Raw genomic sequence first — 14,525 nt, forward strand, 5'->3', positions numbered from 1 at the left:
GCTCCCGGGACTGGGGTGGGGTGCAGAAAATCAATTCAACTTTATAAGTTGTGGCCCCCAGAGAAAGACCCTGAGGGGGCTGTGCTAACGCCTCTCCCACGCTCGCTCATCTCCCTCTAGCCTACAAAGACCAAGTCAGGCTCAGATTGCTCCGGGCGCACCAGGCTCCCTGTTAACCCTGTGGGGGGCGATGCTGCCCTTCCCGTTTTACAGAGCTCCACGTTCAGGCTCAGGGTCTTTTTCTTTTTCTTTTTCTTTTTCTTCAAATAAAAATTTATTGACTTTAAATAATTTTGTTACATAGAACTACAGAGCGGAAGCCTGGGGCTGGGAGGGGTGAGGAGACTGGCCTGAGGTCCTACAGCACAGCATGGCCTCGACCCCAAGCCGCCCTTGCACTGCCGCATCCGACCCCACACAACCCAGCCGAGCGGAGCTGGGCGCCCAGACCCTGCTTTCCTCTGCTGGCCCCCCGCCCAGGTTTCTTGGGCCACAGCCCTCTCTGCACAAAGGCTGCCTTGAGCCCTTCTGGCTCCAGTCCTGACCCTGGCAATGGACACACAGCCCTGTCCCTCGCGAAGCCTGCATGCTGGGGACCCGTGGGGACATCTCCCAGGAGCCTTGCCCTGTGCCAGGGACTCCCCCTTCCTCTTCGGGCTCCAGCTGAGGTCCCCTGGAGCCACGTGGAGTGGGCGTGGGCAAGGCCGACTCAGGAGGTGGGTGGAACACGTGCCGGCGGGCCAATCAGCGGGCAGAGGTGCTGGGGCGGAGCCGGCTGGGGGCGGAGCTACGTGACAGCTTCCAGCGGCCAGGTCCCCGCCACCTGCCATCTCACCTCTCCCGGTCCAGTTCCTCCAGCAGCCGGATGGTCGCCCGGCTCAGCTCCCCAAAGCTGTCCTTAGAAGGCCCGGAGCCGTGTACTGGACTTCCTTCGGGGGTCCGGCCAGTGGGCTCAGGACCTAGGGCTGGGGGCTGGAACTTGAGGTTGTACAGGCTGGTGATGTCCATCTGCAGGGCTGCATGGGCGCGGAGGGAGAAGGCAAGGTCAGTGCCCCTTCCCGCCCCTCCTCCCGGCAACCTCTGGGGGCAAGCTGGGGATTGCCCCCCCGTGGGCCCCTCACCTTTCAGCTGTTCCAGCACCTCCGTCTGCCCCAAGGACACCAGCACTCCAGCCTCCTGCTCCAGCTTGCCTTGTAAGTGCTTCAGGACCTCCTAAGGTGGGGGCGGGAGAGGGTGTCCGGCAGCGTGAGCCTGCTGCCCTGGGCTGGCCTGTGGGTCTCTGGGTCCAGCACCCCGGCGTCTGTCCCTGTAAGGGCAGCCCGAGGCCTCTGCCCAGCCCCACCCTCACCTTCATGCCGGACGTCTCCGTCTCTAGCTTGGACAGGTGGCTCGAGTTGTCTCGCAGCTCCTGCCTCAGGTGACTGTTCTCGGCCTTCAAGGCCTCCACCTGCCGCACCAGCTGCTCGTAGGGCGCCACGGAGCTCGTCATCTTCAGCTCCTGCAGCGCCTGGGGCCACAGGTCAGCCGGTTCACCCAGGGGTCTAGGGAGGGTGCCCTGATCTAAGCCCCAGCTCTCCCATCTGATCTTGGGGATGAATCCCAGCGGGAGCGCCAGGTGTGGACCGCTGCAGGCAGAAAGAACTCTGGCGTCCCGGAGGACAGGCACGGGCAGGGCCAATGGGAGGCAGAGGGGCAGAGCCCCGGGATGGATGTGGAGACACGCAGCCCCAAGGCCCAGGTGGCCAGCAGACACGAGTACACGTCCACCCTCACTGCCGGGCTCCCAGACACACAGGCGGGCAGCTAGACAGACGCACGGACATCCGAGGCCCTCTCCCACAGCAACGCAGCTGCCCCGAGGTGTGGTGGGCAGACCGCCAGCGGGCCCAGCCCAGGACGCTAGAACTGCCGTGGAGGCCAAGAACACGGCTCAGAGAGCCAGGGCCAGGTGATGGTGGGGCGCCCGGAGCTGGGCAGCCTGGCCGGCAGACCCAAGCCCACCACGGTCACCCCCCGCCACCCCCACACCCCCTCCACCAACAGCTGGAGCCCAGCAGCCACCTGCCTGGCCCGGCTCCCCTCCCGGCAGCCCTGCGCCAGCCCCGGGGCTCTCCCACTGCCACCCGCTTCTTTGTGTGTGGCTGTCCTCACTCTGGCCCAGCCTCCTCGGTCCAGCTGGCTGGCAGCTCCTCCTCTCTGGGCTTGGCCCTCCCCGGAGCTGTCCCACCTCCTCCCCACCCCCCCTTCCCTCTTTGTTCCCTTCCCATCGGCTCGCGCCCCCTCCCTCCGCCTTTGTCTGAGGCGCACCAGTGGCAGGCCGTGGTCTCCTCCCCGGAGCCCCTCCCCAGATCAGCCCGCCCTCCCAGCCCACAGGGAGGCACTTGCTCTCCGCCCCCCAGCCTGGCCACATGCACTCATTCACGTGCCCCGTCACTCACTGTCCGCCCTCTGCTCCTGCCCCCAGAACCCTCCCCACCCCACCCACCCTGGGACCACCAAGGGCTCGCTGGGCCTGGAATAAGCGTGGGGTGATGGGCTTGGGCCATCCTGACCCTTTGGGAGGACCTGCTCTATGCCTGACCCGTCATCTGGCTCGCTGGCCACAGTCCCGAGCCTCAGGGACCGCCACTGGGCTGTGCTCAGAGGAAGAAACAGGCCCAGGTGACCGGCAAGGCACGACCGGGACCCGACACTGGGAGGACTCAGAAGTCCAGGCAGTGCTTTCTGGCCTCTGCGGGCCTCGCTTTGCCCATCTGAGGGTTGAGAAGAACTCGGCCCTGCGGGTCGGTGGGAGGGCAGACAGGACAGTCAAGTGGGAGCAAATGTGTCAGGTAGGGAAGGCCGAGGGCCTTTGCCTCCCACCCCAATATCGACCCTGCCCGAGGCTGGGGGGCGGGGCGGGGGGGGGGGGAGCTCCCAGCTGGGACTCAGGCCGCGGGCTGTGGCAAGACTGCTGGGCTGCTGGGGTCCGGCTGCCACGCCCAGCACAGCCTCAGGGAAGCTCTAGGTGGTGTAGGACCCTGTTGAGTGTCCCTCCCACTCCCTAAACCCAGGCCGGCTCCTGGAGCCCCACCCAGGGCTGTCCATCCCCCCCCCCCCCCCCACACACACACCAGGTTTCCCTCATCTTGGATGTTCCAGGCTAAGCCTGGGACACCTTCACTACCCCTACGCCTGGTGGTCACTGCTGTATCCTCATCGCGCTGAGCTTGGCGGCAGGGCCACCCACCAGACTCCCCTCTTTCCAGCCTGGCCTCCCCAATTCCACACTCCCACCAGCCCCTCAAGCTTTGCCCAGCCAGGCCCCCTACACCCTTTCCATCAGGGCAGCCTCGCTGGCCTCCCACAGTCCACTCTCACAGAAAGCCGAAAGGAAGCTTTGAAAGTCGCGATTGGATTCCATCCCTCCCTCGCTCCAGTACCGCCCATGGCTCCCCAGTGCCCTCAAGATAAGAGCCAATTCCTCCACATGCACCCTGCCTCGCTGACACCCAGCAGCCACACTGCAGTGTCCTTCCCCAGGCCTCCGCACGTGCAGTTTTCTGCCTGGAGCACCTTTCCTGACTCCTGCCACCCTTCAAGGTGCGGCTTCCTCCAGGAAGCCCTCCTGCCTGGACTTCATCCCCAGGCTGCGTCAGGGGACTCCTGGGAGCCTCCCCGAGAGATCTCCATTGCAGAAGGGAAAGCGCCAATAGCTGGCAGTTCCCCTGGTTGAGCCGTGAGTGGCCAAATTTCAGGGGAGGACGGCAGATGTGCCCCAAAGGGGCCCTTCCTTCAAACCCACGTTACAGAGAAGGAACCTGATGTCCAAGGAGGAGGAGCACTACCCCCCAAGCACACAGCAGGCCTGCCTGCAGACTGGGAGGTCCGAGTGTTGAACCCCGTGGGTGGGTGTGTGCGTGGGCCCGGCAGCAGCGACGCAGGGGCCCAACCTCCCTGGTTCTCAGTTTCCCTTTCTGGCTCCACCCTGGAGAAACGAAGCGTGTGCTGACAGGTGAAGCAGAGAGAAGGGGATGGAGACCCCCCCCCCCCCCCCCGCCCCCGGCTGAGGCGGAGGACGCGCCCCCTGCCCTCCACCCCGGGGAAGCGCTTACTGTATCTCGGGCTGGGCCGGGCCGGCGGGGGCGCCGCGGGGCGGGGGCTCCGGGGTCTCGGCGGCGCAGGCAGAGGGCTCTGGGGCGGACAAAGCCCGGTCCCGGCCTGGCCAGGCGGCGCCGCCGCTCCCGGAGCTGGGCGAGACCACCGCGCGCGGGGGAGGATGCGGGATGCGGGATGCGGGCGCGGCGGCCAATTGCGGCGCGGGAAGACGGACTGGTGCCATGGCAACAGCCAATGGCGGCCCCGGGGCGGGGACCAGCGGCGGCAGCCGGACGTCGGGCCTCCGGGCGGGTTCGGGGACTGCGTGTGCAGGGCTTGCGGGGGGGGGGGGGAGGGGGGGCGCCCCGAGGACGAGGACCCTGTGCCCTCCACCCGTTCCGGGGTAAAGCGGTCAAGAACCTCCGGCGGCTGGATCCGGAGAATTTGAGAGTAAAAAAAAGCATGCGGTCTCGGATGTTACATCAGAATTGGGGGGTGGGGGTGGGGGGCAAGGGGGAGGCCAGCCCCTCCCGACGGATCCAGCCGAGCCTCGTGCGGACGGGTGAGGGCGGGGCAGGGCTCGGGATCCAGACTGCACTCCCCACCCCCTGCCAGCGGGGTCACGGCCAGCATGAAGGGGTGGGGGTGGGGGATGGGCGGGCAGGCTGAGAGGCACTGGGGACCCGGGCGCCTCTGTCTCCCGCCTGACAGAGCTCTTCCAGGGGTGTCTGCGGCGACTCCCTGTCCACCCCATGTCTCTCGCTCTCTGTCAATCTGTCTCTCTGTGTCTCTGTCTCCCATTACACTATTTCACCCTCACAGAAGGTAAGGCCAAGGAGAAGCCTGGGGTCCCAGCTGTCTCAGGTCCTCGATGGGTCCACAGAGCCAGAACTTTGCGGCTGGGGCCAGTCTTTACTGCCTCTGACACACGCACGCCCCAAGGAGGAAGGAGGCTCTGGGCCAGGAGACGTGGTTTAGGGGGCCTGGCTCTGTCTTTCCTGGCTGGGGGAGGGGGGGGGCTGTGGCACATGTTTGCCTCGAGAACCTTGTTCCCCTCCCCCCCCCCCCGGTGAAGTGGGGTGGGGGGTGCAGCCTTTGTAAGGGCTGGTGCAAGGCAGGCAGCCAAGGGCACACACACCACGTTGTGTTCTGTTGGGTGGCAGGAGGTCCCGTGTGCCCCGCCCTGGGCTAGCACTGCCGGGGCGGGGGGGGGGGGGGGTGGTCCCTGAGAGGGGGCCTGGCTGTCCTGGAGCCTCCACAGCCAAACGCAGCAGTCCCCAGCCTGTGGGCCCTGGGAAGGGGGTGTGGGGGGGGCAGAGGGGCTCTTTCTGGAAGCTGGGAAGGCTGCACAAAAGGACACCAGTGCTTGGCCTCTCCCGGATGAGTAAGAGTTGGCTATGGAAGCAAGGAGGGGAAAGGTATTCCCCGGGGCTGAAGGAATGACATGTGCCGTCCCTGGAGCTGAGCGGCCAGTCCCCTGTCAGGGGGCCTGGGCTTCTCGCGGGGCCGCGCCAGCTCACTACCAGGGGTTTAGAGCAGGGGCAGTCCAAGCTGATCACCGAGAGCAGAGCAGACTGGCCAGAGCCGGAATGGGGGCAGGGAGAGGACAGAGCCTAGGGCCCAGCTTCACTGTGACCTTGGCCGTCTCTCTCTTTGGCCTCAGTTTCCTGTTTTGCCCACTGGGAGGTGGGTTGGAGAATCCTTGCCTGCACAGAACTAAGTCCTATCCCCTCACCCAGTTTCAGGTGTGGCTGCTCCCCAGACCCCTCTCAGCCAGTCTTAGGGTGGTCTAATGGCCAGCCTTGCCCTCGTATGTATGAGGACACTGAGGCTTAAGCCAGGGAGCACACTGCTTCAGTTCACTTGTGAGCCTCACCAGCCTTGGGCTTCCCCCTCCCTGGGGACCAGAAGGCTGAGGGCACAAGGCACTGAGACTACAAGACAACATGCCCTTGTCCCCAAGCCTCTGGAGCACCACATCTCTGACACCCTGCCCCTCATCCCCCAATATCCCTGACCCTTTAAATTCTTGAGCCACAGTCAGACTCAGGGATCACTGGAAATCCGAGAACCACAGAGCCTTGGGAAACCCCACGGCACCCCAGGACCCTAAGCCCAGTCTTGGGGGAATGAGGAGCCCCTCAAGGCACAGTATCCAGGCCTAGTGGGGGGGGGGGGTCCTCTCCAGGTGCCCTCCCTGGGATCCTCTGTGCTCCCTACCGCTGCTGGGCTCTCAAGGGGAGAGTTGAATCGTGGGGCTCGCTTATCCACATCCTCACCCTGAGACCATCCCTTCCCCCTGCCCGCCCCCCCCCCCCCCCAGCCCCATGCCAGCATCTGGCCCAGCACAACAGGGTCACTCAGAGGGCCTTTGAGTCTTCTGAGCCTGACCTCAGTGTCTCTTCCCACTTGATGGCCCGCGCTCTTCCACTGACCATCCACTGTGCTAGGGGCTCGGGGCAGAACCATGGGTGTCCCTTCCCCCCCCCACCCCGCCCCCAACTCGGAGCTGGGGTGGGGGTAGAGGGAAGCAGAGAGGCACCAGGTTGTCATGCGACCACAGAGATGGGGCGCGGGCTGGGTGACGGAGCAGAGCCCTGATGGAAAAGGGAATACTACTGGAGATGAGGGAGTGGTGGCGCCGTGCCCCCGAAACCGGATCCGGGGTGGATCCCCTGCCCGGTTTCCGGGCCTCAGTTTCCCGGGCAGGGAGAGGGCAAGAGAGCGTCCTGTCAGCACCGCGGACAGCTCCCCTCGGCCACCGGGCCTGGTCCTTTGCTGGCGCCTCCGCCCCGTGCTCAGGCTCCAACCCAGACGAAGGCTTGGGCTCCTCGCGGCGCCCCCCCCCCCCCCCGTCTCAGTTTCCCGTTAAATCGGGAACGTGAGAGCCCCGAGGTTCAGAACGATTACGGAGGCCGGCAAAGCTCTCAGGCCCGGTGGGATGCATATTGTGAACCTCAGCGTCGGTGAAGGTCGGAGTCGGCCCTGCGCTGGGAGCCCAGAAAGGGAAACTGAGGCCCGAAGAGGTGCAGGGTGTGGCCCAGCCCCTACCCGCCAGTGCGGGACGGAGCCTCGGCTAGACGGTCCCCCGTCGCAGTCCCCACCGCCCCAGCTGCTCTCTGCGTCCGCGCAGTGGGGAGGGGTCGGGGGTGGGGGTGGTCTTTCTCCGAGGCTGCGCTTGCGCAGACCCGGGGTGGGGGGGATCCGCTGCGACGCGGGGGAGGGGCTCCCCCCCGGAGCACAGCCTGAAGCGGTTGCCCTGGCAACGGTCTCCGCGGCGACTGCGCGAGACCCCAGCCCCGTCCAGCCCCGTGCGCGTGTCGGAGTGCCCCCCACGCCTTACCTGGTCCCCGAAGAAGGCTGAGTGCAGCAGGCTCAGCAGCCCCAAGAGCCCCATGGAGCCGCGGCCGCCCCGGACCAGCCTGCGCCCCGCCCTCAGCTGCTCGGGTAGGGGGGAGGCTCGGCGGAGACTCCCTGCGCCTGCGCGGAGCGACTACGGGGAGGGCTCGCACCGCGGGGCCGGGCGGGGACTCCTCCGGGAGGCAGCGGACGAGCGGGTCTGCGGGACTTCGCAGGAGCGGGGGGAGGGCGTCTCGTGGGACTGAGGACTCGGGTGGGCGGTGTGAGGAGGGGGACCTGAGTGAGCAGACGGGGGAGGGGGGACGAGGGAGAGCGGGGAGGGGTCCCGAGGAGAATAGCGACCTCGCAAGGATGGAGGGAGGCGCCGCCCTGTGGCCGCAATCGGCTGCCGGCCTGGATCGTGGGCCGGCAGCAGCCAGGCTCCGGCTGCGCGCTCAATCCATTAGTCATTCAGCAAACATGTGCGGTGCGCGTCCAGTTTGCCGGACTCAGTGATGGGACTTGTTGGCTCACACCACACGTCGACAGACATCCGTCCAAGTCATCCAAGCAGCCTCTGTTAAGCACCTACTGTGTGCCGGGCCTGGTGCAGTGAACAGTCGTTGCAACAGAATGCCCGTGGGAAACTAGCACACTGGGAGGAGAGGGAATGGCCGCCGCCAAGAGGGCGCTAACTTGGCCCGCGGTGAGCGGTGAAAACAGCAGGGAGGTGGGAGCGTGGAAGGCTGCCGGGAAGGACACTTGATAGACCCGAGTAACGGCATCCCGGCACGTGTAACGGCCAGCGCAAAGGGAGGAGGTGTGTGTGTGTGTGAGGCGGGGCGGGGGGGGGGGTTGTGCAGGGTCCCAGGAGCCTGTGACGACCCCTGCGAGCCTTGGAGGGCGGTGGGCAGGGCAGGGACTCGCCGGACGCGGTGCTCACCGGCGCCCTTTGGTGGCAGTGGGAGACCAGGGAGGAGGGGACTGTGTTAGTCTGGGAGGGATGGGGGCAGGGGTCGTGGAGGGTCGTTTTTAGGAACTGTGCTAAGTCCTGGAACAGCAAAGGACAAGCAGCGAGAGAAAGGGGGCACTGCCTTGGCCTCTGCAAGCAGGTGCCATGAATCAGTGGGTAGGTGTCCGGCAGAAAAGGCTGGACGTGAGAACAAGCCAGCACTCGGGGTGCTTTCTGGAGCCTGGGGAAGTCAGGGGGTGAATACCTGCTTATTTCAAATTGACCAACAGGTGAGAAATAGTGACCTGGCCAGATCTGGGACAGGCTCTGAAGGCAGCTGGCCCAGTTGGCGCGGGGGGGGGGGGGCGGGGGGGGGGGGAGAGGGGAACCCAGCACCAGGGTGGGGGCTGCCTGTGTGACTGAAGTACTGGGGATGGCAGGTGGGTGTGAATGTGGGCTGCAACCCAGTGGACTGGACCAGAGCGTCAGACGCAGAAGGAAACAAAGGCAGGGATGTGACTGGGGGTCTGAAGGCAGAGCCTGAACCTCGGGCCATGAGAGGGGCCCGGTTAGTGAGACAGCCCGGATGACTAAGGCCCCTACCCCACAGCCTGGGCTCTGCAGAGTGCATCCTGGCCTGGAGTGTCACTTGACAGCTGGGGTGGGCACTTCGGTCTGAGTGGGACACAATCGCTTTCACAACTGTAACACTAATATGCACTGCCCCCCAATTACACGTAAGTGGTTGATAGAAATTCAAACTGCAATTAAGGAAAACAGTAATCGCTGATCCTTCCCTCCCTGAGCCCACCCAGGCCCATGGCGGCAGAGCTGGAAGCTTCCAGTGAGGGTTCCAAAGCACTACAGGGGGTGACGGCAGTATTGCTGTCGGGGAGGGTCCTGCCGGGTTTTGTAGAACAGAATCTGTTATAAAGGCCCTACTTTGGCTGCACGGGCCAGTGGAGTGAACGCCAACAAAGGTTTACCTACGAGAACAGATGGCAAGCCCTTTGGCCTGAAGTCTGCCCATCACTGGGTGCATGAGTCTGACCCCTGGTTGGCACCCACCACCATCTGCGCGAGGGATTCTCCCGTCCTCAACGGTCTGCATGTGCACTTTGCTCCCACAGGGAGGCCTAGTGCCTTAAAAGCTCTGTTTTTTAAGTCGACTTCACGCCCAGTGCAAGACCCGAACTCACAACCCTGAGATCAAGAGTCCGATGCTCAACTGACTGAGCCACCCAAGCATGCTCTGCCCATTTTTATGGCTTTCCAAGCTCAGGGTCACAACCCACGTTCCAGTAAAGGGGCACAGCCGCCCTGGGCATTCTTCTCCCCGAGGCCAATCTTCCATGAAACAAGTTTCTTGTATTTTAAGGTTTTTTTTGTTTTGTCTTTGAGAGCATGCGCACGTGTGAGGAGTGGAGGCTAAACACTCAGTGTGGAACCGGACACGGGGCTCGATCCCACAACCCTGGGACCGTAACCTGAGCTGAAATCAACAGTCAATCGACTGAGCCACCCGGACACCCAACAGTTTTATTCTTTGAGGAGTGACACAGCGAACCCTGCCTCTTCTCGCTGGGCCTCGTGGGCAGTTTGCTAGCGGAGGTCACAGAGGCTTCTGCTGTTCCAAACGAAGGGAGTGTGGACAGTGTTGACCAGATGTCAGTCAACAGCTCTGACCACGGCCTTGAAACTGCAAAGCACCCAGTCACCTCAGTTAAGGTCCCATCTAACGCACCCCAGTCACATTCCAACTTCACATGGTGAGTCGGCCTCTCTGCAGCGCGGCCAGGCTCAGGGGGCTGTCCAAAAGGACCCCCGAGTCCCTGATCTTTGCCCCGATCAGCATCCCCACTGGCAGCTCCAGGCCCCTCGCATCAGCCCACGCAGCCTCCTGCGGCCTTGCTTCCTGCCACACCAGACACCCACTACTTTAGATTCTTGGCCCACGTCTTCCGGGTGAGAGGGCTGCCTGATCAGGGATGGTGCCACACAGGCCACAGACGTACTTCCAGATCATCTGGTCCCAACACTGATTCTTTCTGCCCACCTGGGGGAACCCGTTTAATCTGGTCACGCAAGCTGTCTGGCCGGTCCCCGTACTGCCTTCTGCTGTGGATTATAAACACAGCCACCCACAACCCAAGAGAGAACAGCGAGCAAATCAACATGCAGAGGAAGGAAGCCCGGAGGTGGTGGCAGTGGCCGCTAGGGGGAGGGCAGGGAGGCAGGAGCGCCTTTCCATTCCGTGGTCTCCCTCCCTTCCCCTCCTGGCCGGCCCTCACCGCCCCAACAGAGGCGCAGACACTGTGACCACTGTCACACATGCAGCAGGCAGCCAGCTTCACACTCTCCTGCTGACCAGGGTTCCCTCCTCGACCATCCCCCCTCCGCTGTCCATCAGCGAGCCAAAGGGACCACTGCCTGGCCAGTGCCTACCGAGGAGTAGTCCACCCTGGTCTGTAGAGCTTCCTCATCATGGAACAAATCTCGACAGAAATACTTGGGGGAGCAGGGCTGGGACCCTTCATCAGACCCTAGGGGCTGGTGTGACCCTGCCCCTGGAAACCACACGAGACCCAGACCCGGACAGCACGTGAGGGTCACCGGGCCGGCGTGTGCAGACGCAGGAAGGGAGCGCTCAGGCTGCGCAAAGCCTCCTGCTGGTCGTGGACTTCACCTGTGGGCACGCACACCCCCAGGACCGGACAACAAGGGAGGAGGAGCCCCGAAGGGCACGGTGGCTCCAGGGGAGACACTTCCCTGGACCCAGGAGTGACCACCTGCATGGGCCGAAGCAGGCCCAGGGGAGGCCTGTGGCTGCACCTGTGGGATTTCGGTTGAAGGGTCCAGAGGCAGGGGGCACAGACAGGACCGCACACAACCTGCACTGGTCACGGGGCCGAGGCCATTCATGCGGAGCCCCTACCCACACGGCGCTGGGCCCCGCTGTTAAGCGGGGCCATCCCTGTGTCCACAGCAGGAAACCAGGGCCACCTGCTGCCCAGCACTGGCCCAAATCACGCACCACCTGAGCCTCCGACCGGTGAGCAGGCCCAGCCCCACGGAAGGGAAGGAACAGTCAGACTCACGACCAGAACAGGCTGCGTCTTTATTGGGCCAACGGGCTACTTGAGGGGGATGAAGCGGGACGAGTGGGTGGCCCCTATGCCGGGCCTGCCGTGCTTCACCGGCTTGTAGGTGATGGAGAACTCGCCCAGGTAGTGGCCAATCATCTCAGGCTGCAGGGGGGGAGGGGCGGGGCAAGGAGTCAGGCGACGGTGAGCGACACGCCCCCGCTGCCCGCCGCGCCCCGCCGCGCCCCGCGGGTACCTTGATTTCCACCTGGTTGAAGGTCTTGCCGTTGTAGACGCCCACCATGCTGCCCACCATCTCGGGCAGGATGATCATGTCCCGTAGGTGCGTCTTCACCACCTCGGGCTTCTCCATCGGGGGGGCCTCCTTCTTGGCCTTACGCAGGCGCTTCAGCAGCGAGTGCTGCTTCCGGCGCAGACCCCGGTTCAGCCGCCGCCGCTGCCGGGCGCTGTACAGCTGCATCAACTGCTCGCTTGGGGGGGGGGGGGGGGGGGGGCAGGGCGGGATGGCGTGAGCGGCTGGGCCGCGACAGTCGCTGCTGCCCTGCACCGCCCCAAATCTGGGGAGAAGCCTTCGAGGTCAAGAGCTGCGATCTGCAGATGGGGAAACTGAGGCAGGCGGATACGTGGCCGGCACCTCGTGGGCAAAGTGCTGCACCTCCAGCCAACCAGGCCTCTGCCGACCTGTGTCCCCGGAAGGGGATGGGGGGGTGGGGGTGGGGGGCGGCCCCTCACGGCCCCGCTGACCCAAGCTCACGCTCAGGAAGGCTGCGGGGAATCCGAGAAGCCCGTGTCCCCGCACCCCAGCCAGACCTCCGCCACCCTGCCTAGGAGCTTCCGGCCCCGCGCCAAACCCCAGTCCGTTCTAGCTTCCCGCGTTTTCGGCGGGTGTAAACAGTGTCACGAGGGGACACCCGGCAATTAGGTTCGACCCAAACGTCGCTGCGCCCAAACAGCGCCCCGGCCCCGCCCGGCCCCCTTACTAGGACATGTCCAGCAGCTGGTCCAGGTCCACGCCGCGGTAGGTGAACTTGCGGAAAGTACGCTTCTTCTTCTGTTCCACTTCCGCCTGCGCGGGCCCGGGGCGCGGGTCAGAGGGCGGCCGCAGACTCGCCTCCCACCCCCGCGGGCGCCCGCGGGGACACACGGCCTCCGGCCCGTCCCCGGGGAGCGCGGGCGGCCCCGGGTCGCTGGGACTCGGCCAGGACACGTCGGCCCGCGCGGGCCTTCCCCGCCCCGCGTCATCCCGACACCGGCCCGGCCCGGCCCGCCCCCCGATAGGCGGCGGCCCCGGAGGCTCAAGAGATGGCTGCCGCAGCCGGGCGGCCTGACTCCGGCCTTCGCGGCGCGGCCAGACCGCGGATGGCGCCGGATGAGTCGGGAAGAGCCGCGCCAACCCGCGGCACTCACCATCTTGTCAGCTCTTCGGAAAGGACCGCCCCTCCGCGCCTGCGCGATTATCACGAGATCGCCCATGAGCCCCGCCCCGCGCCCGACAGCTGGGACGCGCTTCCGCTTTCTCGGCCGATGAGCGCGCCCTCTGCTGGCGGGAGGGCCGGTCGCAGGCGGCGCTCGCTAAGGAGACGCTGCGGCTGGGGCCTCGGACACATTGCCGCCTCTCTCGGAACCCCGCGCTCCGCCGGAGCTGGCGTCCTAGTGCGGGCGGCGGACAGCCGGGAGGGGCGGGGCGCTGGCTCCGCACAGGTGCCCCGAGAAGGCGGCCCTGATGGGGACCTGCCGCCTTTAACGGAGGGCCTCAGGTACAGTAGCAACCGTAGCGATGCACTACTAGGTTTCTGTAACGTCTGTGCACGTGACGGGTATAACGATGACAGAGAAAGAGGGACAAGGAATTAGAGCTATATAGTACTGTCCCACTTCTGGGTATACACCCCAATAACTGAAAGCAGGGAGATTTACATGTCCACAGCAGCATGATTCACTAACAGCCCAAGTATGCATCCGCGGATGAAGGATAAACACGATGGGGTCCATCCACACGCCGGACTATGATCCAGCCTTAGGAAGGAAGGACGTCTGCCACCCGCCACCACGTGTACGGACCCGCAGGACACTGTGTGCAGCGAAGAGAAGCCAGGACACAGAAGGACACGTCCTGCGTGACCCCACTCACAGGGGGTCCCTAGAGGAGTCCCGTCCACAGAGACAGAGAGTAGACGGTGGGAGCCAGGGGTGGGGCAGGGGGCGGGGAGTCAGTGTTTCATGGGGGCAGAGTCTCAGTCTGGGGAGATGGAAAGTTCTGGAGACGGGTGGTGGGGGCGGGTGCAGGACACTGTTGAGTGTGCTTGATGTCACTGAGCTGTGCACTTAAGAGATGGTTACAATGGCAAGTCTTAATGCGCATTTTGCCACAATGAGGAAACAACCCGGCGCCTGGGTGGCTCAGTAGGTTAAGCGTCCGACTCCTGATTTCGGCTCAGGTCATGATCTCCTGATTCCGGAGTTGCAGCCCTGTGCCGGGCTCTGTGCTGACAGCGCAGAGCCTGCTTGGGATTCTGTCTCTCCCTCTCTCTGCAGCTCCCCCACTCATGAGCTCTCACTCTGTCTCAAAATAAACATTAAAAAAAAAAAAAAAAACGGGGCGCCTGGGGGGTCAGTCGGTTGAGCGTCCGACTTCGGCTCAGGTCATGATCTCACGGTTTGTGAGTTCGAGCCCCGCCGTCGGGCTCTGGTGCTGACAGCTCGGAGCCTGGCGCCTGCTTTGGATTCTGTGTCCCCCTTTCTCTCCGCCCCTCCCCTGCTTGTGCTCTGTCTCTATCTTTCAAAAATGAATAAACGTAAAAAAGGTTTTTCAAAAAGAAAAAAAAAACATGGTAAGCTCTAGAACAGCCTCAAAGAAAACAACTCAAAAAATATGACAAAAAAAATCATTAAAAGAACTAAAACGCTACCTTAGGAAATACTCATTTAACGCAAAAGCATGAACAGAGAAGCGTAAGAACAAAACAAGGCACACAGCACAGAGAAAAAGCGAAATGGCAGGGGTAAACCGAGACCACACCGAACACCAGGGGATGGGAGAGACCACTGGCTGG

At 64.1% G+C, this 14,525-nt stretch overlaps 2 protein-coding genes across 5 annotated transcripts in view; both read right to left on the reverse strand.

The window, feature by feature from the left end:
• APC2 (APC regulator of WNT signaling pathway 2) overlaps positions 1-7,541 on the reverse strand; it is a 24,212-nt gene extending 16,671 nt beyond the window's left edge. For 2 of the 4 annotated variants that reach the window (XM_058728476.1, XM_058728475.1), the window contains exons 1-4: positions 4,095-4,512; positions 1,349-1,507; positions 1,122-1,212; positions 836-1,016 (exon numbers count right to left, since the gene is read on the reverse strand). In XM_058728476.1, coding sequence (XP_058584459.1) covers positions 836-1,016; positions 1,122-1,212; positions 1,349-1,489 — 413 coding nt within the window. In that variant the 5' untranslated portion in view covers positions 1,490-1,507; positions 4,095-4,512. Of the gene's footprint in view, positions 1-835; positions 1,017-1,121; positions 1,213-1,348; positions 1,508-2,061; positions 2,195-4,094; positions 4,513-7,420 lie in introns of those variants that run through there. The other 2 variants (XM_058728477.1, XM_058728478.1) reach the window with 2 other exon arrangements.
• Positions 7,542-11,467: 3,926 nt separating this feature from the next.
• On the reverse strand, positions 11,468-12,963 carry RPS15 (ribosomal protein S15). Its single transcript, XM_058728542.1, has 4 exons — positions 12,880-12,963; positions 12,453-12,538; positions 11,708-11,942; positions 11,468-11,616 (listed from the first exon to the last, which is right to left on the reverse strand). Exons 1-4 carry the CDS (start codon positions 12,943-12,945, stop codon positions 11,503-11,505), a joined length of 501 nt encoding a protein of 166 aa, XP_058584525.1. The 5' UTR covers positions 12,946-12,963; the 3' UTR covers positions 11,468-11,502.
• Between the last annotated feature and the right edge of the window lie 1,562 nt (positions 12,964-14,525).

The sequence above is a fragment of the Neofelis nebulosa genome, chromosome 4 (assembly GCF_028018385.1).
Source record: "Neofelis nebulosa isolate mNeoNeb1 chromosome 4, mNeoNeb1.pri, whole genome shotgun sequence".
Classification (NCBI taxonomy): Eukaryota; Metazoa; Chordata; class Mammalia; order Carnivora; family Felidae; genus Neofelis; species Neofelis nebulosa.

Excerpts from the sequence above, each read along its gene's own strand:
- RPS15 (XM_058728542.1), bottom strand. The coding sequence starts at position 12,945 with ATGGGCGATCTCGTGATAATCGCGCAGGCGCGGAGGGGCGGTCCTTTC. Across the intron at positions 11,943-12,452 it reads CAGCTGCTGGACATGTCCTA|CGAGCAGTTGATGCAGCTGT; the intron begins GTAAGGGGGCCG and ends CCCCCCCCCAAG. Across the intron at positions 11,617-11,707 it reads TCAACCAGGTGGAAATCAAG|CCTGAGATGATTGGCCACTA; the intron begins GTACCCGCGGGG and ends CCCCCCCTGCAG.